Source organism: Apostichopus japonicus, chromosome 20 (genome assembly GCF_037975245.1).
Source record: "Apostichopus japonicus isolate 1M-3 chromosome 20, ASM3797524v1, whole genome shotgun sequence".
Taxonomy (NCBI): domain Eukaryota; kingdom Metazoa; phylum Echinodermata; class Holothuroidea; order Aspidochirotida; family Stichopodidae; genus Apostichopus; species Apostichopus japonicus.
This window is the reverse complement of record NC_092580.1, coordinates 7,009,094-7,032,788: the sequence shown is the minus strand read 5'-3', so window position 1 is coordinate 7,032,788 and position 23,695 is coordinate 7,009,094. Positions and strand designations below refer to the sequence as shown.

The following is a 23,695-nucleotide window of genomic DNA, read 5'->3' as shown; positions in this document are numbered from 1 at the left end:
TTTACATAAATCCATCAGATGTTGCAATTAAATTGACGATCCATAAACTTTTAATTTTTTGGCTATCGACTTGACACAAAAGCAACGTCAAAGCTTTTCACCAATACCAGCATCAAAATTTGTCATATAATGAGGAAGATCCCATATTAATGATGAAAGTGCATGATAAAATTTAACCAAACACATCTACTCACAATTAAAATAATAAAAGCCTTATACACACAGGGCAAGGAATGTGGTTTCCGTTATTTCACCTTTTCCTTAATATTGCTGCAATGACCTGAAGTATTACTTGTTTGAAACAGCCAGTAATGTATTTTCTCTCAACAAAAAAACAAATACATCTGACATCATCACTCATCAGATAGGCAGCAATTCATGTTCATAATTTACATTAATATGATTTTTTAAGGTACAATTCCATGGATGATTGAATTGTGGGGGAGACTCTAAGGTTTAATGGCGCCATTCATTAAGAATCGATGCAAAAGATGACAAAACCATACTGTAGAACCCTCAAATTGTTAAATCCAATATTATACTAAGCAACACCCCCTAAAATAGTTATGTGCTTTGCAATGTTGCAGTAAACATTGTTACACATTTAAATGGTCTACATACATATTTACAAATATTAAAAAAATTGAATTACAATGGTTCATAAAAATAAAATCCATTTTTGTCACATTTTTTGTTGCTGTCATTATTTTAAAGTACCTGAGAAGCTCCTCTATCATCCTTGGACATCCTTTGGATCGTTAGTTATGGTAGGGGCCTTTGAAGCCTCCATGGAGTACCATACACAGTAGATGAACCCGGCAACGCCAGCTAAGATCACTAACCACCACAACCATAGAGGAAGGCCACAACAATACCGCAACTGTTTTGTGTCATTTTGCGATTTCGACTTCTTCACTGATGACGATCGGTACACAGTGGAACGACTGCTTGTACTTTCCTGCTGTTGAGTAGTATACCTCCTTTGCAACCTGTACACGGGTCAGATAATAGGATGATCAATATTCTGCTCATTTTGAACAACCCCCACCCCCCCACCACCCGGGGCCCTCTACGAGGAACAAGGTAACAATACATAATAAGTTTAACAAAGTTTTTTTGTTGTGTGCATTAAAGGAAGAGTACACTACTCAGACACGTTTTAATGTTTTCCTTTTAAATTGATTCTTACAACATATATGTCAGATTCCAGATATCTATTTTACATGAGTTCACAAGTTTTGGCACATTGCACAAACATTATCCGCTGTTTAATATGCTAAGACTACTGCCAAAAATGATTAAATTAATTAATATCATTTAAAAAAAGGAGAAACATCTGCTGTACATGGCAAAACATTCACAAAAACAAAAGATGTCTGTCATTGAACACTGAAGGAGTAGAAAAGTTTAACTAAACATTTTGCTTGTTAAACTTTTGGTACATAGATGATGACAGCCACACTTCTTTGTCTCAGGAGTGCTACATGTGCTTTGCAATTGGAAGTAAAATTGAATTTCTTCACACATCACCTTACTTTTCTTCGTATAAATTTGTTGTCATTGCCAAAGACTATGCACTAGGTTTACTTTTACACAAACCAGAAAAGTCAACAAGCTTAACATTCTTACCTCGAATCCCCTCTTCCACTAATGACTGGTCTATCCCTTTCAACTGTGAAGAAGAAATGTTTAAATTATTTAGTAAAGTTCAATTACCAAGAAAAAATACAAGTACAGCAACAACTTAAAAGTATAAGTGGGTAAGTTTCACAATGACAGATGTGTTTCAAAGAAAAATGGGATAAAACCCAGCGATGACATACTGAGTATTCAAACTCTTACAAACTTATATATATACATTAGAGAGAGAACAAACATTCCAACATCAAGCACTCATAAGGACACTGTTATTAAGTAGTTGTATGATGCCATGCATGGAATACTTTCATGTACTGTACACCTGGCACACTCTCTGTGACTGGTTTTACAAATATTAATGATTGAAAATGATTCATTTTCATATAATATATATCCGATTGAAACTGATGTCAAGAATCCACTTCACTATGAGTTTAGAAGATCCAGAATACTTTATTTTATTTGATGATCATTTCAAATTTTCTACACAACTATTTTTTTTTTAAAGTGATGAGGGTCACAGTGTTATTTTTTAAAAATGTCACTCCTGAAGTGCACCCATGTGAATGAAAATATGACTTGTCAAAATGCTAATTGATCTCTGAATTAAAAAACAGTAATGGTATATCACCATTAATGAATTCTAATTTTTAATGACTTCTACTCTATGCTATTTTGGTTGAATAAATTAAATTAACCAGGGAAGTTGGTCCTAAAATCCATGCAATTTCTCTTGAAAAAAATTGTAGCTGTAGGCACTTCGGATGGTAGAGTGAGGAGGGAGGAAGTCTAACATGGGCAAGTCAATGGAAAAGACATTGCCAAAAAGTAACAAGCTGCTCTATATCCAGTAGAGTGACAGTATAGGACAGTGAAAGTGAGGAGTGAAGTTAATATGAACTTTAAATGTTTGATGATTTTTTTGAATGTTTGCAGGAATATTTTATATAATCATCCATAACTCCAGTCCTGCATAACTCTATATGGAGATAAGTATTATGATACTGAAACAGTCTTCAACCGGTAGTGTGGAATATCTTTGTTACAAATGTCACATTGTCTGCCACCACAATGCCCCTTTAAATCAACTTACCATCTGAATCACTAAATTCTTCCTCCTCCTCATCTTCCTCATCATCATCCTCCTCCTCATCTTCCTCATCTTCTTCTTCCTCTCCATCATCATGGAAACTAACCATTGTCGACTTTGACCTGTTGGTTTCCCCTTCTTCAACTTCTTGCACTAAGAGATCAGCTAGCTTACGCTCATAAACAGGTCTTGTTGTTGCTAGTAAGGAAAAAATGCAAGATATTTATTTACAAACTGAATTATCAGACATCATATGAATATATTTGATTCACTTTCATTTCTCTTATGCTGTCATTCTTGATGATGCCAGAAAGAGTTTTCTCAACATTTGATCCACACATGACCAGCAAGCTTTTCCCTCTCTAAGACATTTCTACAATGAATTCTTTTGAGATGTAAGTGACCTGCACAACCTTGCACAAAGCACTTAAGTTCAACGTTATTATATCTGAAAGGGCAATTACTGCATTCTTGCATTAAAATGTAAATACATAAGAATGTATAAAATTAATAATATACAAATGGACATGGATGAAAAAAAAATTCAGAGACAAAGAGGCTAAAGTAGAAAGGTAAATAATGGAACCTAACAATTATTTGATTAAATAGGTTGTTACAATGTTTAATACAACAAGGGATAAACATTGATTTGTGTCAGTTTGTAGCAGCATATGGTAATATCATCCGTCCACTACAAGGGAATATTGCACTATTAATATCTACATACAGTGGGCAGTTGTTATCATCAAGGCCGGTGTTATGTTTAGCCTCAACATCATGTTGAAATAATGAGTCCACCGTAAGCTGAATATCCCCTACAATAAGACTAGCTTCAGTAGCTTGTCCCTTATCTTCCAACAGCAACACATTAAATTTGTGCATAAACAAAATCGTAATGGGGTTCGACTGAGTACACTAGCTTATTTGAAGCTGGTTTAATGTTTGGCAAGTACTGTTTATCGGCTGTGCTCATGTCTCTTTCTCCCTTTCAATGCAGCACATTTTTTCATTGACAAACTTTTCATAAATATAACTTACGGACAATAGGGCCAACTTTCGTCCCTCTTTGTAACAGCTCAGACCTTAACTTGCGATCTGTCAAATCTTCTACATCAGAAAGCTTGTCCTGATAGATGATTTTGTACGCCCCTTTTCTTGATGAAGGTGTACGCTGTCAAGAAAGAAGCAGAAAATGAAACAAACACAGAGAATGGTAGAAAAATACCAAGGGATCTGTACTGATACCATTTTTCAATACTGTATTTGCATAACAATGCAGTTTTATAGATGGCCTAGTCAACTTCCATCTGAAAAGAGATTAAAGCTTTTTGAAGTAATGAATTAAAATGTTAGGTTAGCAAGAAACTGTAGCGCCGGGGTCTCAAAATGTTTACCTATATAAACAATGGAACAATTAATCACTATGCTACTCACAGAGACTGAGAGAGTGCCTTAGTTTGTTCTGTTGTGATTAGAATTACGACTGTAAGGTTGCAGAGGGTTTTCAAGTTACACTATATTAAATCTTAGTTCAACAGGAATCTTCTCAGTGGCTCTGTTTCCATGTAAAAAAAAAATATGTAAGACTAGGCCTACACTACAGCCTTAACTTAGTTTGAACTAGGCTAGGCTAGGGATTTCGGTAAGTTAGGCTAGCCTAAGTTGCCTATACCCAACGTTAGGCTACATACAATAAATAGCCAGTTTTATGCCTAGCAATCGCTTCCCAAATACCATTTATAAAAAAAGGGAACGAAAAGACATACGTCAAAGCTATGCTTAACAGTATAACCTCAACTTACACTTGAAGACTGATACATCTGTGATGTAACTGTCACCCGTTTTGCTGAGACAGACGGTTGATCGTCTTCGTCGCTCGAAAATCCAAATCCTCTACCTTCTTTCAAGATATGTTTGCGATACAATTGAACATAGGTGTCTTTTCTTGCGTCCGTAGGGATGGACACTTTCTTTCTTTGCAGCTCTTTTTTTAACTGCTGAACAGTTAATCTCTCCGGATTCTTCACTACAGATGGCATTTTGATGGTAAAACCTAAATAAACTTTCAGCGTCTGCTGCTAGCTCATTCCGCTATAAGCTATACTCAAATTCTCAAGAATAGACAACCTTTTAAAAGACAATCTTTGATTGGTGCAAAAAGCATCTAGCCAAAATAGTTAACCAATTAAAAGAGCTCATCTATTTCGAGACGACGACAACGGCACGCGCCTAAATCATGTAGACCATTGCGCGGGTATATGAAGCAACAAATCATGACGTACTTACTACAGGGAATTTCCCTGAAACCCATACACTATATAGCATACTTACTGCATGCGGGACGTATTGCTTAGTTATAAACAATCTCACATGGTCATATACGATTGCTATACCCACAAGGCCAAAGAAATGGTGTCTGAAACCATCATCAACATACATCTACTTAAAGTTTAGGTGAACAAAGTTAAGAAATAAGATGTAGGTTAGACCTTCGGTAGTCTAACTCATGTCTAAGTAACGTTAGTCTAGACTAGGGCCTTACGTTTAAGAATAAGAGTAAGTACGGGCCTAGCCCATGGCCCAAGTTATGTCCTAGCCTAAGTCAATGAGGCATAGCCATTTGAAATTGAATTACAGCTAAGCCTTAGGCATAGCTGGTAGAAGTAGAATTACCAGTGCTCAGTGTCAACAAGGACTCTAATGTTTCAATCTTTGGCAGGAATAATAACTAAATAGGCCGTGGCTATTTTGACGACTGGTCGTAACAATTATTTATAAACTATTCTTAGGACATTGGCGAATTCAAGCGCATTTACAGGTAAGTAAATAAAGCAACTGCGCATGTAGTAGGGGTAACCCTAACCCTTAACCTAACCCTAAGCACTAACCTAACTTTAACCCTAACCGGAAATTATTGTTACTCCCAGTCGTAAAAATAGTAATCCTAGTCGTAAAAGTAGCCATGTTAAAGCAACTCCGCATGCGTATTTATAAATTATTCTTAAGACTAGTCGTAAGAATAGCCACTTTGAACTAAATAAGCTTAGCTAGCTGGCTAGTAGCATGGTGGGCTCATAATTGACGCACTCAAGGATTTGATTACCGATGTTCATTAATGAAAAATCCAAATCACTCAACTATATGCAAAGTATGTTTTGTTCTGTGCCTATGCAATGTACAATTGAGCAGAACTTGACCACAAAATGTCTGCTCTGTCAAGTTCTTTCATAATCATACCCCTAAATTGACAATCGTCGATATTAAAGCTAACTTAACTGTAGTGTAGGCCTAAGTATACATCCATTGACTTTGGATGCTGTTTGCTATGCTCTGCACATCGAACTTCTAAGCTCAGATAGGTCAGGTCCCAGAAAGTAGTGATATTACATTGAGGTAATTTTGGGTATTTTTAGGAAGTGAGATTTCCAAATGCCAAGAAACATGCAAAACTGGGGGAGGGTGTCAAAAACTTAAAAAGAACCACAATTTGTTCAGCATATACTGACCAGAATGGATTCAAACCCATGAAATATGTAACCTCTGCTTGGCTGCAAAAAGTTTAGGTTGCCTGCTGTATCGTTGCTAGTTATATTTGAAGGTGCGTCAATTATGAGGGTGTTACTAAAACGAATGACAATTGTGTTACACATAACGAATGACAATATGTTGTACACACTAAAAATTCTATGACTAAAACGAATGACAGTAATGACAGCACAGACATATTTGCTTCAACTGGATATCACAGTTCAGACTTCGTGGGTATCTAGATCTAGTAAAGTAGGGACAAGATAAAAACGGACGTCTGATTTAAAAAAGTAAATTAAACGTCATTTTTCTGATATTAATTGTTAGAAACTAACAATACTATAATCTTGAAACGGCTTCAGTTATCTTTCTATATAAATCTACAGAGGTGAAAAGCACAGCACTCAAGCGCATTCTCACACAAAAACTTTCCCTGTGGTTTCTATCCGTAAATTACACCAAAACCCTGCAACTACGTAACATGCGATTTTCCTCAAATCATTTTGCGCAGAAAACCAATAACCGCATTTACTCCACTCTGTTAATCATTCTATCTCCTCTCAACACTGTCCTTCATTGTCATTCGTTGTCAATTGCTGTCATTCGTTGTCATCAGCGAATGATAATTAACCCTGTACAAAGTCAATTGTCATTCGGTCATTCGCTGTTATTCGTTTTAGTTCGTCCTCAATTATAAAGCCTTCACCATACAACTACTAGCCTACATAATTAGGACCTAACCTGCTGCCAAGGTCTACCTTACTCTTTTTAGCCTGCTTGCCTAATTGCAGTGATAGACTAGCATTAAACTATTATTAAATTTTGGTAGTGGATATTTTGTCGGATGAATAAGCAGGACTTGCTTGCTTATACACCTGATCACAGTCGGTGTGAGCTGAAAGACCCATCAAACCGTACAGGAAAGTATTTGCATCTATTAATCCCATCAAATGGCGCTTAGTCAGTGTTCAAATGCAATTTAGCATTTCTGCAGACATAATCAGGCTAAAGGCCTAGACCCAAATTACTAATAGTTCATACTTAGGCTACATGCTAGCGTGAGCTAAAGACTACTTTAAGTTTTGTGGCTGTTCAGTGTTGGATCCCCATCTCATGTTATCTCACAACAATTGGGTACATAGGCACCCCTTCTTTAACCACATTTGGGTAAACAGGCACCAGTGTAGTGGAAGGGATGGCCAAGTTGATAACATCCATCCATGGGAATACTTACCAAAAATGAGTAAATAGATACTGTGTAAAACTATATAAACAGGTAACTGTTTGGTCTTCTTAGTATTATATAATGTCTTGTTGGATTCTTTTCTAGATAAGCATTTCTCTGTGGTGCTGTCGGTAGATGTTGTAGATACTGTGGTATGTATTGGAAGTTGTTACTATGACATAGCTCATTTTTATATATTTGCATTTTGGTCTTAGTGTTCTATTGGTGTAACAAGTTTGTAATGTTCATTTGGATTACCTGTACAGTGTGTTTTGGCAGGAAATAAAAACAAAGAGTTAGATATTTTGGGATATGTTCATCTTAGTTGTAGTGGATGTCCAGAAGGGATTGAAATAAGAAATATTTGTTACTGTTTGTAAATTGAGAAAATTTCGACGGTCTGTGTGTCAACCTGCAAATGTCATATTAAAGTGTAACATCGGTAATCCAAATCATGTGGCCTGCATTAAGAACTTCCAAAATTTGTAAAGTCATGTAGCTACTTTTGATATTGAAGCAAGTAACTGCACTGTTGCTTTTTGACTTTTTGATTAATTGTAGCTCTTCAAAGTTCATTTCCTTCAATATCCAGCAGGTGTCACTAAAGGTTTATTGCAAAATGAGGATTCTCACTTGGAACATTAATGGAATCAGGGCCTGTAAGCAGTCACTGAAGCAGGAGCTCTGTGACTTATCTGGGGATATTGTTTGCCTTCAAGAAACCAAAATCACACGTACGTACATGTTGTTGTTCATCCTATGTCATAGAAATCTCACTCTGGGACAACCAAACACTTATAAACATGAAATTGTGGTTTAATACAAAATTCCTGAGTAATCTGTCCAAAGTCAGTGGTTGAAGCAGCTACATGAAATAATTTTGAATTAAATTAAGAAAAAGAATAATGCAAACCTAAGTGGATATAAAAAGCTATATTTCTTGTGAAATTACTTCCTTGTCACTGCGCTGGATCGATTGCAGGCTTTAGAAAACTGTTGGATATGTTGTGCAGTTTATATAATTACTCCCTTTTAGTTCACATTGATATGGTGAAGCTATCGCTCTGCTCTACAGCTAGGTGCAATCATTTAATAACGAGTGTAGACTAATTAGCTATGAAGTATTTATGTTAGGTGTAAAGGGCATGGACCAGAGGTTCCACCTCCTATGGATATTTTTGCTGTGCCAATAGGCAAGTCTCTAATAATCCTGATTTATCTCTATCCAACCTGGTTTGCATAGTTGCTGCACACTGTGGGATATCCCTCAATCAGGGAATGCAAAGGTGTTTTGCCCTAGAAGTATTGTGATTGTTTTGAGTTATATATAGTTATGTATACACCCTCCAGGAGTAAACTGCTTTAATGTCCTGTGAAAAGGCCTTATGGTCTGCATAAAAGATGGTAAAATATCAATATTTCCTGTTCTATATTCATTTGTTAACAATAAGATAATGAAGTGCAGATTTCTAAACATTAACTTACCAAAAGTTGGCATATAATGTGTAGATGCTGTGTGGCATCTCACATGTAGGAACTTGTGTAGCCTCCTTTGATGCATGATGTTATTCGGTTTGGGAAGAACTAGCTTAATCAAGGAATTCCAAACATTTCATTTGTTGCGATTAAATGGGACCAAACTTGCCATGTAATGATGTTGCTTGCAATATAGGCATTTGCCTGTCCGGTTTCACTGCAATTACAACTACCTCTGAGCAACATCTGTCTTTTGTTAATTTAGGTGACCTTCTTGATGAAGAAACGGCCATACAAGATGGATACAGCTCATATTTTAGTTTTTCAAAGAAAAAGAGTGGTTACTCAGGTAAGAGCAGTAGATATATATTTTTTTTAAATTATGATTTTTTTTCCTTCTGTAGGGTACTGTCAATAACATTTTCATAAAATGGAGAGGGAGGGGAGAGTCATCTCATTTATCATATCATCCCACATATCAGTTAGGTCATTTATACATGACAAAGTACAGTATGTGAGTAAACAAGTAAACAACGATTAAATCGCTGCAGAACGACCTGAGTCATCTTTCACACATCGTTCACAGTTCTGTAATGTCACCCCTGTAACTTCCATTTAGATATAGCGATTCTTGTATATCTCCCGTTCCCTCTGTTAAAGAACTGGGCTTTATTTTTTAATGATAAACTCATATCGGTGCCTCGTGTAAATAATATCTGCCGCTCTGCTTCACACGCTATCAGAACAATTTGCCAAATTCGCAAATATCTTGATCTAAAGTCGACTGGACACTTATCCATGCTTTTGTGTCATTCAGACTTGACTGTAGTACTGTAACAGTCTTTTATTTGGTCTTCCTGCTTACCTCTAAGTTCAGCGTATTCAAAACATCACCGCAAGATTAGTTACCCTCACAGATAACAGATCCCACATTAAACCATATTCTCCACCAACCTAACTGGCTTCCTGTTTCTGAAAGAATAAAGTTCAAACTTCTGACCCCCACTTACAAAGCCATCCATGGTTTTGCCCCAAACTATATTTCCAACTTACTGACCTGACAAATTCCAACTCGCTCACTAAGATCTAACAGTGCTATTCTCTTAAAGCCACTAAAAATTAAAACTAAGATATACAGTGAGCATTCTTTTCAATTTGCAGCCCCCAAACCCTAGAACACTCTTCCCACCTACATTGCCCCCCTACCATAGACAATTTAAAAAGCTTCTTAAAAACTCACTTCTTCAAGTGCTACCCTCATTGGACCTTGTAATTTTTCGATCCTTTAGGTGTATATTTAAATTTTTGTTCTACTATGCTGTATTTTTGTGCTCATTTTGTTTCCTGTAAAGGGCATTAGGACTGTCAGTATAATGCGCTATATAAATAAGTATTATTATTATGATATTATTACAAAGTTGGCTACATATTATCCCATAGAGCTAGAGTACATGTGAAAGAGGTATTTGTGGTTATCTTTATTTGGTTTATTGGTTTAGCTTATGGTATAGAAATAGTCCTTACTGAATATTCACATATTTAGAAGTGGAACCTTGTTGTCCTTAACCAAGTGGTTTACCTCTTTCCAGGTAATTATCTTGCCCTCCATGCTAAATAGTTTGATCTTGGAAGAAACATCAACCACCATCATTAAATTGCTTGAATTGGTTACAGCAGGGAAAAGAACTGGTTCTCAATTATAGTTTAAAAGGGTGCCATGATGTGTCAATGATGATGCTCCAAAAAAGAGAGGAAGTATTGGCCACATAATGTCTCTGCAGCTATTTCTGTTCAGATATCATTGTTAATGCTATCTATGGTTTCTTTACAAATGGTATTGTTGAAATTCATGTAATCAGCTGAGAACCAAAAAGACAAAGTTGAAATACCATTTGAGCTTGAGAAAGTTGTAATAAATTTCTTAGTTAGATGTTTAATATTTTAGGCTGTAATCTGATCTCTCCCTCATGAATTTTGCATTCACCTGAGGGGCTCACCTAGTTGTGTGTGTGAAAGAACTATGTAGACCAGTTGCTTTAATTGATGAATGCATTGAAAGAGATTGACATGCATATTCAATGAACAGTTAAATTGTGCAAATCTGAATACATGAATCTGGTATTTCTAGTTTCAGTTTTTATTTTAATCACTCTCCCTCGTTGTGTATTGTTTTATGATGCATACCATGTTTTATTTCTTTCTCATTAACATATATTTTGCTTTCTATACCTTTCACATGCTCTTGTTAATTCCTTCAAATGTTGTGAATGAACTGTTTGCTTGATCGTCAAACAGTCCTACTGTGGATTGGGAATACCGCGACACCATTCTCTGTGGATAAATGATTTGCAGATGAGATGTCACGTATGATGTCACATCACTGGGCCATTGCATTAATAAATGTTCAGCAAAAGACAACAAATAATTAATGTTATCAATGTATTGTTTCAGCTATTGATGTGAACATTTTACAGCAAACAACTATAGATTCTACTGGAGTAAAGTTTTGATGCTTGTTCAGAACTTCTCTGTAAATAATATTTGTTTATCACTAGTGTATGATTGTTTCCTAAGGCAGCAAGGAAACTTAATTGAGAAAAGTAAACTAACAACATATTATTCATGAATATCAATGTTTTCACTTTCATTTTTTCAGGGGTTGCAACTTACTGTAAAGCACATGCAACGCCAGTATCTGCTGAGGAAGGACTGTCTGGCATCTTGACAGATAAGCTGAAAGGAACATCTGATGTGATTGGGCATTATGGAGATCTGTCAGAATTCACTAATGAAGAGTTGATAAGTCTGGACTCAGAGGGCAGAGCAATTCTTACAGAACACCAATACAGGTGATAAGAAACATGTTGGTGCCCTGCTTTATCAATCATTCAATCAATGGATCAATCAAAAAAATCTATAAAACACCTAATAAACAAAGACAATTCAATGTTCAGTGGGGCTTAGAGTCAAGAACATTCTCTTGAGAGAAGCTTGTCAGAAGGTCCATGGTGGACAGAGACACATGTGTGTGTGAAAATAAATCTTTGTAGTGGAAGATGATAAAAAAGGGATAAAAGAATCCCTTTAAACTTACTTTATTTACAGTATTTATATAAACTATATAAAAGTTAGCTCCCAGATAAGGTAAGCAAGACCCCAACTTAAATCTTAACTAAATTCTAAATTAAAGTTAAGAAGTAGATACTCTTAATGACTGCATTATAAATATTAACATCTGAAATGGTCAAACCTGTTGTCCTTGGTATCCCTCGTACAACAGTAGCTATGGCAGTTGTTTGGTATTCCTCGTACAACACAGTAAATAGGGCAGTTGTTGGATATTCTTGTAAATTATAATTTACAAAAAGATCTAACTTCTCGCTTGGTCTTCTTGTCTATCTTACTACTAGTCTATACAGTTATTAGATTTCTGGGCCATCCATCCTGAACCATAGAAAAGGGTACCTCGTCACCTTGACTGTCTAAGAGAAAATACAAAAGAGACCAATAGGAAATACCATGTTCCCAGTTCCATATACATGGAAATGGTAACCTTCCTACTATGAACTGCCCTAAATACAGATAGAGGGGATGACCACTCACAATGCACAGAATTTCCCCATAACAATGCTACAAAATGAAAGTGCATATCCAGTTACACATCTGCCCAGGTACTAAGAAATTCAACACTTACCCAGATATTGTCCTTGGTACTAAGAAATAAATAGAATTCAACACTTTCCCAGATATTGTCCTAGTAGCCCCGGTACTAAGAAATAAATAGAATTCAACACTTTCCCAGATAGTGTCCTTGTAGCCCCGGTACTTACAAATATTTAGAATTCAACACTTTGCAGATAGTGTCCTAGTAGCCCTGGTGCTAACTGCTAAGAAATAAATAGAATTCCAACACTTTCCAGAGATTGCCCTAGTAGCCCCAGGTCTAAGAAATAAATACAATTCAACACTTTCCAGAGAGTGTCCTAGTAGCCCCGGTGCTAAGAAATAAATAGAATTCAACACTTTCCAGAGATTGTCCTTGTAGCCTGGGTGCTAAGAAATAAATGGAATTCAAACTTCCCGAGAGTGTCGTAGTAGCCCCGGTGCTAAGAAATAAATACAATTCAACACTTTCCGAGAGTGTCGTAGTAGCCCCGGTACTAACAAATAAATAGAATTCAACACTTGCCAGAGATTGTCCTAGTAGCCTGGTTATAAGAAATAAATAGATTTCAACACTTTCCGAGAGTGTCGTAGTAGCCCTGGTACTAAGAAATAAATAGAATTCAACACTTTCCCAGATAGGGTCCTAGTAGCCCTGGTACTAAGTTCCAGTTACCCTGAGCATTTTTGTGATTTTGATTCCCCTGCACGCTTTACTGTTTCTCTGAGTCTTCCTTTGTTATAGCTGTGTTCTATTAAGAAGGGACATAATTTGAATTTGCTTTGCACCCCATGCCATGGAAATAAGTTGGTGTTAGTGGTCGCAAAGTGTTCAGCAGTATATTATCTTGAATCATTCATGTTAGCCTAACCATAGGTATGGTAAAAAGTTAAACACAAGTGACAATGCAGAATTTAAAAAATGTATTTCAAAGGAGCAGAGAAACTGCCTGAATCCCCCTCTAGGGAATAACTTTGTGTTCTTTCAAACTTTGATTGTCTTTGCTTTCCATCTCTTGCATTCCCTGGATCTGTCTGTATTATACAATTGTAATGAAATTGAAGTTTCAGCTTTGATTACACAATATGCAAAGTAATGTGACTTCTGAAATCTGGTTAATTCACTCTTACCAACAAAATGTTATATAGTCATTGCCCCAGCAGAGAGACAAATAGCTCAGTTTAGAACTGTAATTGAAATACTGTCAAATTGAATAAGTTTGCCAACATCATTAGAAAATGAAACTGTATGCACACAAATTAATCCAATCAGGGAGAGAGATAATTATTTTCAGCTACATCTATGTTACCAAGTGTTTGTTGATTTTTTTTAATTTACAGAGATACTTATGGAAACATCAGGCAGTTGGTTGTTATCAATGTCTACTGTCCTCGTGCTGATCCTGACAGAGAAGGCCGTCTTAACTATAAGCTGCAATTCTACAAACTTCTTCAAATCAGAGCTGAGGCCTTGCTCAAAGCCAAGAAGTATGTGTTATTTATTTGCTTGCTTTGGTTTCATGTTAACAAAAGCAATCAGTGCCAATTATTTTATTTTACCAAACATTGACATTATGTTATTTCTGGTTTGGTTCTCATCATCAAATGGTGCCATATATCTCTGATTTAATCTTCTTATCATCAAATATCAATTTCAAGCTATAGGGTAATACAACATTTATTGTCTGTTATTTCGTATAATTAAGTATCAGTTTAAATTGATTAAAATCCAGTATAAATGCATGAAAGTACATATTAATAAATGAAAAACAGTTAAAGAGTTATAAAGATTGACATAGCATGGACTATATATACAAATAACAAATCAAAAGTTAATAAAAGAATTAAAGTTAGTTTTGTGGAACAATACCCTGAATAAATAAGGCAGCCCTTTAAATGAAAGAATTTTTAAATACGGATTGTCCTAACTAGTCTGTTGTAGAAGTGACTTCAGCTTGCTATGGAGTTGGTGTTTCTCGTCTCTATGAATTTTATGAGAAAGCCTTTTTGAAATCTCTCATTGCTGCGTCGTTAACTTGGTTAATAAGGGTGTTAAAATCTAGGCTAAACATTTTGGCACAGTAATGCAAGGAGGCCCTAATTATTTTCTGATCCTTAACAAGTAAAAATTGGTACGAGGTTAAATGTAGGTATTAAAAAATCTTATGTCTAACTTAAAATATGGCACAAGAAAAGATAAATTAGAAGTGATATAATGCACCCCCTTTAAAATCTTGAGACAAGACACTTAAAATTAAGCTCATTGTCTTTGCATACCCCTAAATACATCGTCTGTTCAGTAGGGTCAATTTCGGCACCCTGTATCACAGTTTTCTTTACTTTGGTGGTGAGTAAGCCCTTATATGGGACTTTTCAAAATTGCTCTCTTAGATTTCTTGGAGTTCAGAAGTATGTTCCTTTTATCACAGACAGTAGCAACATGAGATACCACATATTCATAATTACTTTGATCCACATTATGTGAGGATTAAGATATTCGTACAGAGATTACTGTGTCATCTGCATATTTCATGACAAAACAATTAGATTGCCATCTTATTTCGTCAGTGTAAATTGTAAATAACAATCCTGATAATGGCCCTCCCTGGGGAACCCCAACGCTAATTTCAGATTTGTCGTATAAACCCTCTTTCAATTTAATTGGTCTTGACCACCATTTCATGATATCAGCTAGGCAGTGCATAATCCAGGGATCTCTAGCAAAGGTATTTACATCATGAAGTAACCGTAGGTAGTGCCGTATTTAAAGCACTGGAAAAATCAAGAAAAAGGACTTTAGATATGTTGGTGTTTTCATGATTCAGATTGAGAACAATATTATGGACTAATGTGAAGATGGCATTCATACAAGAAACCACCTTTCTATAAGCAAACTGACATTGGTCGCCATGTGTATCATTGGCATTTGTTAAATATGGTAATAAAATCTTCTACATAGAGTTAAAACTTATACTGGCAAGATCTATGGATCGGAAGTCATTTTCTCACAGAGGAAGGTGTTTTAATCTCAGGTAGTGGGGATGTTATGCCATTCTTCCAGAAGCTGGGTATGCTTGGTTTAAACTTCCATTAAAAATATGTTTAAACATACCAGCTAGTTCACCAGAGAAAAACTTGTAAACCTACAGTGAACCTATATCATTTGGAAGAACTTTGAAAATACAAAATATCATGAAAGTTTCCAAAGGGGCAAAATATCATGAAAAGTAATGCTTGTATTTCTTGATAAATTAACACATCAAACTCATCTACTTAGTACCTGGTTTCAACTTGAATTTGATAAGTTAATAGCAACCAGTACCAGTGTTTAATTTCATACATGAAAAGGATAACTAAGAAGTATCATTATCAATACAAGTATGGTAATATCATATCTCTTTTGATTTAATTTCTCCTCTAATTATCAAATGTTCAACAGTAAAGTATGGCTGGACTACCAGCTCAAGAATGGCTTTTATTGAATTCAGGTGTCTTTGAAATCTTGTTGGAGATACCCATCACAGAGTATTTGTCTATCTTGTAAAGTGTAACTGTCAATCAGTGTGAGTGAGACATATTCACAGCCTCTTAACAAGCAACGGCTATATGTTCATGTAGGTGGTTTTATAACCCCAAGGATCTTGATATAAATTAATGTGGTTTACTTTCAGAACTGTAATCATTCTCGGGGACTTCAACGTATCTCACAAACCTATCGACCACTGTAATCCTGATGCAGATGATGTGAGTACCATTGTCAAAGCTGTATTTTGAGCTAAGTTTGATAACTGTTCTAGAAACATAAACTGTATTTGGCATTAGCTTGACAAGTCACATTTAAATGAAGGAAAGGTATTTACAAGTTTTTCAGTTAAATTTTTACCTGTGGTTAATGCTAATGTAAAGCAAACTTTTGAGTATGGAATTAAAATTCATTATTAATTCTCTAACTAGCATGAACCTTTTGACAAACCCGAGTAGGAGAGGGTCTTAGTTAACAATTGCTATTGATTTGTATTCATTAGGTTATGTCAAATTAATGATGCAATGTAAATAATTAAATTGTACATTTTCTGCCAGTTTGCAGTTACACATGCCAGAGGCATAGTATGTTCTTATAGGGGGTAAACTGTTATTAACTGGGAGTGCAGGGGGATGCCCAGCGGGCAGGGCATGTTGGGAAATTAAGAGGGCTATGCAGATCCTGCAGTTTTTTCAACTGTCATGTTCTCTTGTAGCAATTTCAAGCACAAAACTAATTTTCAAAGAGAGGAACTACTGTGAGATACCCTTTTTATGAGATTATTGAAAGAAAATACCTCTCTTACTCACCCCCCCCCCCCCACAGCCCCTTTCCCTCCTCTGCTCCTACTCGCCTGTATGCATTGTGCTGGAGTGATCATACAGTTTTGTTTTTTTTGCCCTGCTGTTGATAAACCTTTGCTGTTTTTATGAAAAATCTCATTATACTGCAACACAGTAAGCTGAATCTTATTACAAAGTTCCAAAGAAGTTCAACATTTAAATTTCTGATGTGCTGTGTATGATAAATGTAAACATGAGAAAAGTATTTGGGAGACGAAATTTTCAAATCCAATGTCGTCAGGAATATAAACTCACTAATCGCTCTTCAGTCTAAAATGAGACCTTATTTTGATCAATTGTAATCTTCTCTTGGTCAACAAATGGTTGGGCTTAATGAAATTAATTGAAATTGTTGAATTAAACCTGAATTTTGCTTTAAGAATGCAGGAATATGACTGATGTTACTTGTCGAAAATAGGAATTCCTTGGCATTTTTTTTTTCATGTTTCTCCTCAACTACTCATAGCAATCGGAGTTCTGTGTGACCATTATTTGGATTGAATGAAGCTGTTGGTATAATTGTATTAGATGTTATGACAGTCAGCACTTAAATAAGTCATGGAGATTGAGCCCTGGCTGGTTAAACTCAGTTCAGCTTTTCATTCACAAGCAAACCCCATTTTTGTATCCTGGAGAAATCTCTTCCCATCGGAATTGGTTACTAACTTGCTAACATGAGAGATGCAAAGTATTCCACACTGTTTGTTGGTAATATGAAAACCACAAGCTTTTGGCTTGCTCTACATAGTGGAAGGACCTATGTATGCTAGACACCCGGATATATATAGATGGAAATTGATACTTATTGCCTGACTTTACGTAAGACTTTAATCAGTGATTGTATAGAAATGCATAACCTTTATCATCATGCAGTCTTATAGATCTTTCCTGTTGTTCTGTTAAATATGGATTATTGTTTTCCTCTGAGAAGTATTGGTACTTTTTGGAAGTAAATGAGCAAAGGCTGTATGCAAATATTTGAATCCCTTTCCTTCTTTTTTTTCCCAGGAGAAGTTCTATGCCAGGCCTAGTCGCCATTGGTTGGGACAGTTACTGATGGACACCTCTTCCACCTGCAAAAGTGCCACAAAGCAGAACTCACAGAAAAAGCCCAGCAAATTTATAGACACTTTTAGATATTTCCATCCGAAACAAGAACATGCCTTTACGTGTTGGTCGACTGTCACTGGTGCCCGACAAACAAACTACGGCACCAGAATAGATTACATTGTCTCAGATGTTAGTCTTTGCCAGGAGGAATTTGAGGATTGTGAAATTGTCCAAGATTTCGAAGGTTCTGATCATTGTCCTGTCAGAGCAACCTTGAAGGGAACTCCAGAACCTTTTGACAAACTGCCGAGCATGTGTACAAAGTTCATGCCAGAATTCTATGGAAGGCAACAAAAATTATCAACATTTTTCACCAAGGGCCTGGAGAAGGAAAAGTCGGCTAAGACTGAAAGAACCCAAGCCATTGGAAGTGCCTCCTTGGGAAAGGAGAAGTTACCGTCCTCTTGGAAAAGAAATTTGGGTAAGTCAGATTATGAACCCTCTTTCAAAAGGACGAAAAGTGACTCGAAAAATAAGAGTCACAAAACTGTTAGTATTACTAATTTCTTCAAGAAGGTTCCATCGGCAACTCAGGGTTCGTCCAGCAAAGAAACGCAAAATTTAAATTATATGCAACTTCAGAATGATACTGATCAAATTGATGATATCACTAAAACAATCCACATTGGCAAAGTTCCCAGAGGTGATGAAGACAAGGGCATTGATGGAGGAAAAAATGAAGGTTCCTTAGGAATGACAGGAGAGACCAATTCGAGTGAAACCAACGGACTAGTGAAAGGGACCAACGTAAGGAGTAAGACGAAGAAGCAAATGGTTTCATCCTGGAAGGACATTTTGAAAGGACCCCGTCCACCCCCACTATGCAAAGGCCACAAAGAACCTTGCCTGCTAAGGACGGTAAAAAAGCCAGGACCAAATCTCGGGAAGCAGTTCTACGTTTGTTGCAGACCAGAGGGACATAAGAGCAACCCTGAAGCAAGATGCAATAATTTCGAATGGGTGGTCCCTTTGAAGAAGTTAAAAGAGGTCAAAGGTGATGAGCCTGAAAGAGAGACTAAAATCTAGCTTTAAACTATTTAAGCAGAGAATCTAACAGTAAAGTCATTGGTTCAATTTCCATCGTCATAGTTTTATCCTAATTTCAAGCGCATTACTCTTCAAACTGCAGCAAAGGAATACATGTCAATATTAATGAAAAGATATGAATAAATTTCAATATTTATATATATAATCTCAGCAATGGAACAAGCTATGTAGATGTGAGTTGAACCAATTGACTAAATTTCTCCCTCGAAGACAACTTCTAGCATTTTCCATGCATTTGTTTAGTTCACCACTGCATCATAAATTTTGAACATTCGTGAGAAAGCTAATTTGCACGAGTTATTACGGAAGTTAAATTTATCAGGAAATATTTGATGACTGATGTAAGAGATGTATATAAATCTTCCCATTGAACAAAGCAGACATATCTTGAGGTTGTTTTTTTAAATTAAAAGTTGTAATAGTTTATTTTAAGGCATTGTATTAGAGTATTCTTAGGTAAAATAACTTCAGGGATGAGGTAGCAAAATGTACTTCAAATGGATCCACTTGCAATAACATCTGTAAATGATGTAGTATTTTGCAAGCAGAACCATACAAGTTTCAATACTTTATGATTAAAAAAAACCCACATATAATGGCAAAAATTGTTATGCAAACTGTAAAACCCTTTACCGTATTCACTGATATTTAGTTTATCCTGGTTAATAGTAATATGGTATAGATTTGTCTATTCTGGCAAAATTTTGTCGTCAAGAAGAATAAGTCTAGATTATGAATATAAAGTTTTGAGCGAGATTTCATAAATTTGAGTAAACACACATTATCATAGAAATAATTCTTACTTTGCATGATATAATAGATTTAATGTGTGTTTTTTACTTTTAACAAGAATCAGGGGGAGTGGTGTTCATATTAAAGATTTGCACTAAAAGCATGTACAATAATGAAATAATTAATTACAAATTTTGTACACAAATCAAAGAAATATTGCAAAATAAGTGAAAAATGGACAAAATTTCAGTCAGAACGTATTACATAAATTGTGGCTACTGAACTGTTTTTTCTTTTATGAAGCCATGATTGTTAATAACATTTTTTTTTTCCTACCTTTTTCACACTGAAGGACCTCAGACTCCAATGATACCTCTGTTAGTTATTACCTTAAATCTTTCAAGAATAAGACATTCTAAACTCATTCATTGAGATGGTTGTCTTTTAGCACCAAATTTGTAATTATATGTTAGATTTCATTGACAAACTTCTCCAATTTGAAACCAATGCTGTCCAGACAGTGCAGGCTGCATGTTCACACCATTTTTAGGTTTAGAGAAATGACCCTTTACACACTAGAGGTTCATCAACCAAAGTGGCTGAACTAGTTAATCTAAGACGGAGACCATAAGTCAGTTCTGCAGAAGCAACAAAAGACAAAACATATCAGAGATAGAAAAACAAGAAGATATCATGGACTTGATGAACATGATTATAATGCATAACAATTTCTCAATGATAATATATGCTGATTGTTAACTCAAGATACTGATTTCCATAAGTTTATCAACAATGGTAAAGGAACAATAGTAGCCACATAACTCATTTGATAGAGCACAGACTTTAAATCCTGGCTTTTAAACTAGTTAGAAATCCTGTCCAAACTCAAAATTCTTTGCTCTATTCAAATTGGTTTATGTGTTACCAGTCAGTTTTCTATAGTTTAGTTCTTAATACTATCTTTGATATATCAGGAGAACAATATTGATATTTATTTAGGTAAACACAATGAGATATAAGTATACATCAAAATACAGTGGCTGATGGGTAAGTTATCTGTAACTACAGAATTGTGTAAAAAATGGCTCTTTGCTTTTAGACCTTTACGGACAACATCAATTACAAATTGTCTTTGCTTTCTTGACCTTTGAAGCAACTTTGATGAATGGAGTTCCTAATCATATTCTTCCATTTTCATAAGTAATAATATTGTATTAATATCATCCTGTCAGACAACCCAGCAAGATTTTGCCTATTAAAGTTTAACCAGTGATTGTTATTTGATATTCTAAATATATGTTTGGCTGGTGATCTATCAGCTGTCATGGGAAACTACACAGAGTAAACTACTATAATAAAACAATATACAAGACTCAGTCCAATCAAGTAATAAGTATTGAGGAAAGATGTTATCACGGTTGTAAAGTCATTTTGTCACTCATTCCAATGAGTTCAAATTTATTTTATCTTTTGTACATACAATCTTGTCTATAGATGTTGGTTTCTGACTTTGATTGGAATAGGTTTAACACAGAAACTGGAAATTTTGTGGGTAGGTGCCTGACCATGTAAACTCGTACCTGCGTAATTGATGACATCATAGGTCAAAGGTCAAATACCCTACAACTTTTTTCTTAGCTATTACCTGCTTGTCAGTGTGTCGGAAAAAGGCATTAAACCATAGATATGTAAAGAATAATGGGACAAATTTTAAACTACTACTTTGTGTAGTGATTAAGGGTCGATGTCAAAGGTTAATGTAGATCCATTCCTTCCTAGAAGGGATGAGATCTGCAACTCCATGGATTGTCATCTCATTACATTTGTATCTCAAATTATTGTAAAGAACCAACTAAGTATGAATCAAGCTGGAACATTCATCATTAAAATATTAAACAGAGTTTTGTTATAAAAACTTTATCATCATTGAGTAGATGCCAATCATATTCTGTATTACGAACAAGTCATGTACACTGCCCTCGATCATACTTAGCGATAGAAGATAGTATGTAGTTACTTTAACCTACAATCTGCAAGTCAACAAAAGGAATTGAATAAACCAAACAGGTTGACAAATGAGATTTTGCAATTTCAATACAAGACATTACCTAGCATTGCTGTACAGTAGCTATACAATTTAGCCGATTACTTAACTGCAAGTCTGGTCAGCAATCCCTTCTGTCTAACTTTGTTAGTCTTAATGATCAACTAAAAATGCCTATGCAGTTGGTATACATGTATCTTTCTCTTCTTGATAATTGATAATTTGGCTGTTTCATATAATTTTACACAATTTGTATATGTGTGGAAAGTTATGTCCATTACATCACCACAGTACAAGATATTGATCAGGCGATCAGTATTAAATTGGTATTGCCTTCCTAAATGTTTGCCAAAAATCTTTCCTTGTGTGTGTTCTGACTCTCCAAAACACAGACATTAGAGAGTATTGAATGTCACACAGTGGGAAAAGCTTGAACATACAATAAAATGCATTTTGAAATTTGTATATGAGTGACCAGCCTTTGACTATTTACTTTTCTAGCATATTTGGGGTGTAATACTGGTGATCTTTGGGCAATACACTTGGCTATTGGCTATGTGATGGACAGATGAAGGAAGAAACAGTTTTGTTTTTAGTAGATGATATAACATCATTACTCTGGGAGGCAATTTTATTGCATCATTTGCTATATAGTTGTTTTGTACATGCCTTGTAAAGATTTCTTGGAAAATGTTATACTAATTGTTCAATAAGATTTTGACCACCCAGAGTTGTGGCTTGATTCATGTAAATAAATTTCCTATTTCTCAATAAATTTGAAACTGCTTACACTTTGTCTTTTCTTACAATTGATTTTAAATTAATTTGTCTTTAAGAAATTTACGAAGACCAGTTACACTGTATGAGGAATGTGGCAAATTTAAAGAATGAAATATTACATATAAAAAGAACCATAAGATACTGTATCATTATTTAATTTGAGCCATACCATTACACATGTGCTTAAGGGTATTAGTACGTCTAACATTTATCATTGGTCTCTATGATAAGAAATGTCTGTGATGAACAACTTCTTTAAACAGCAAAGAACATTTTCAATGTTTTTTCAGCGAGATATTGCAGGTTTAATGTTCCTTTACAGATATGGCTGAAGACTTCAACAAGTCTAAGCATGACATCATTGAGAAGCATTTGCTTTATTGCTTTATGTTTTTCATTATTCATTACAATGTTTATTTTCTGTAATATAGATGGTTTGCAAATGATCTTAAATATTTAAGCTCTTAACACGACTTAATGATGTTATTGGTTTCAACAGGGAGCTGGAATCCTGGTTCAGTGTCAATACTTAACATTTTGTAAAGTACAACATATAGAAAGTACAAGGTTTTAGATTCTAGAAGCACTATGCATGAAATCACAGGTTTACAAAATGAATGCCCTAAACACACGGGTCCCAAACGAAGAACAGATTTTGTATCTTTAACAATTGTTCATCACAAAGATCCCTTTCATAAGCTTTGGTTGGGTTTGTGTCTCCTTCAATGGCCAGTATATTGTTGATAACTCTGTCCCCCGTCATCTTATTATTTTTTTTCGTGTACAAACTTGAGCAATTGTATTATTTTTGAGAGTTGCTGACTCCTTCCCTCCCACTCCCCCATCCACATCCTCTCCTCCACAACCCGAAAAATGTTCTTTGCCGCTACTTGTTTTGATACGAACACATAAAGGTTCCTCGATGCGTGAGGTATGATGGGAATCTCAGTTTCCAAGTTTGAGATTTGCAGATTACCGCAACAATTATCACTGCTAG

General features: G+C 35.4%; 2 protein-coding genes across 5 annotated transcripts; one reads left to right on the top strand and one right to left on the bottom strand.

Moving 5' to 3' along the window:
- Positions 1 to 92: 92 nt before the first annotated feature.
- Positions 93 to 4,841, bottom strand: LOC139962116 (lamina-associated polypeptide 2, isoforms beta/gamma-like). Its single transcript, XM_071962015.1, has 5 exons — positions 4,531 to 4,841; positions 3,767 to 3,899; positions 2,732 to 2,926; positions 1,630 to 1,672; positions 93 to 989 (listed from the first exon to the last, which is right to left on the bottom strand). The coding sequence occupies exons 1-5, from the start codon at positions 4,765 to 4,767 to the stop codon at positions 734 to 736; spliced, it is 864 nt and encodes a 287-aa protein (XP_071818116.1). The 5' UTR covers positions 4,768 to 4,841; the 3' UTR covers positions 93 to 733.
- A 183-nt stretch (positions 4,842 to 5,024) lies between these two features.
- On the top strand, positions 5,025 to 22,707 carry LOC139962110 (DNA-(apurinic or apyrimidinic site) endonuclease 2-like). Of its 4 annotated transcripts, none has more exons than XM_071962008.1 (8): positions 5,025 to 5,182; positions 7,587 to 7,633; positions 8,077 to 8,215; positions 9,223 to 9,306; positions 11,614 to 11,806; positions 13,962 to 14,108; positions 16,292 to 16,364; positions 17,994 to 22,707. In XM_071962008.1, the coding sequence occupies exons 3-8, from the start codon at positions 8,101 to 8,103 to the stop codon at positions 19,119 to 19,121; spliced, it is 1,740 nt and encodes a 579-aa protein (XP_071818109.1). In that variant the 5' UTR covers positions 5,025 to 5,182; positions 7,587 to 7,633; positions 8,077 to 8,100; the 3' UTR covers positions 19,122 to 22,707. The 4 variants fall into 4 exon arrangements, with proteins under 4 accessions (XP_071818109.1, XP_071818108.1, XP_071818111.1 ...); XM_071962007.1 differs by having other exon boundaries at positions 8,074 to 8,215; XM_071962010.1 differs by lacking the exon at positions 7,587 to 7,633 and having other exon boundaries at positions 5,029 to 5,182.
- Positions 22,708 to 23,695: the final 988 nt, after the last annotated feature.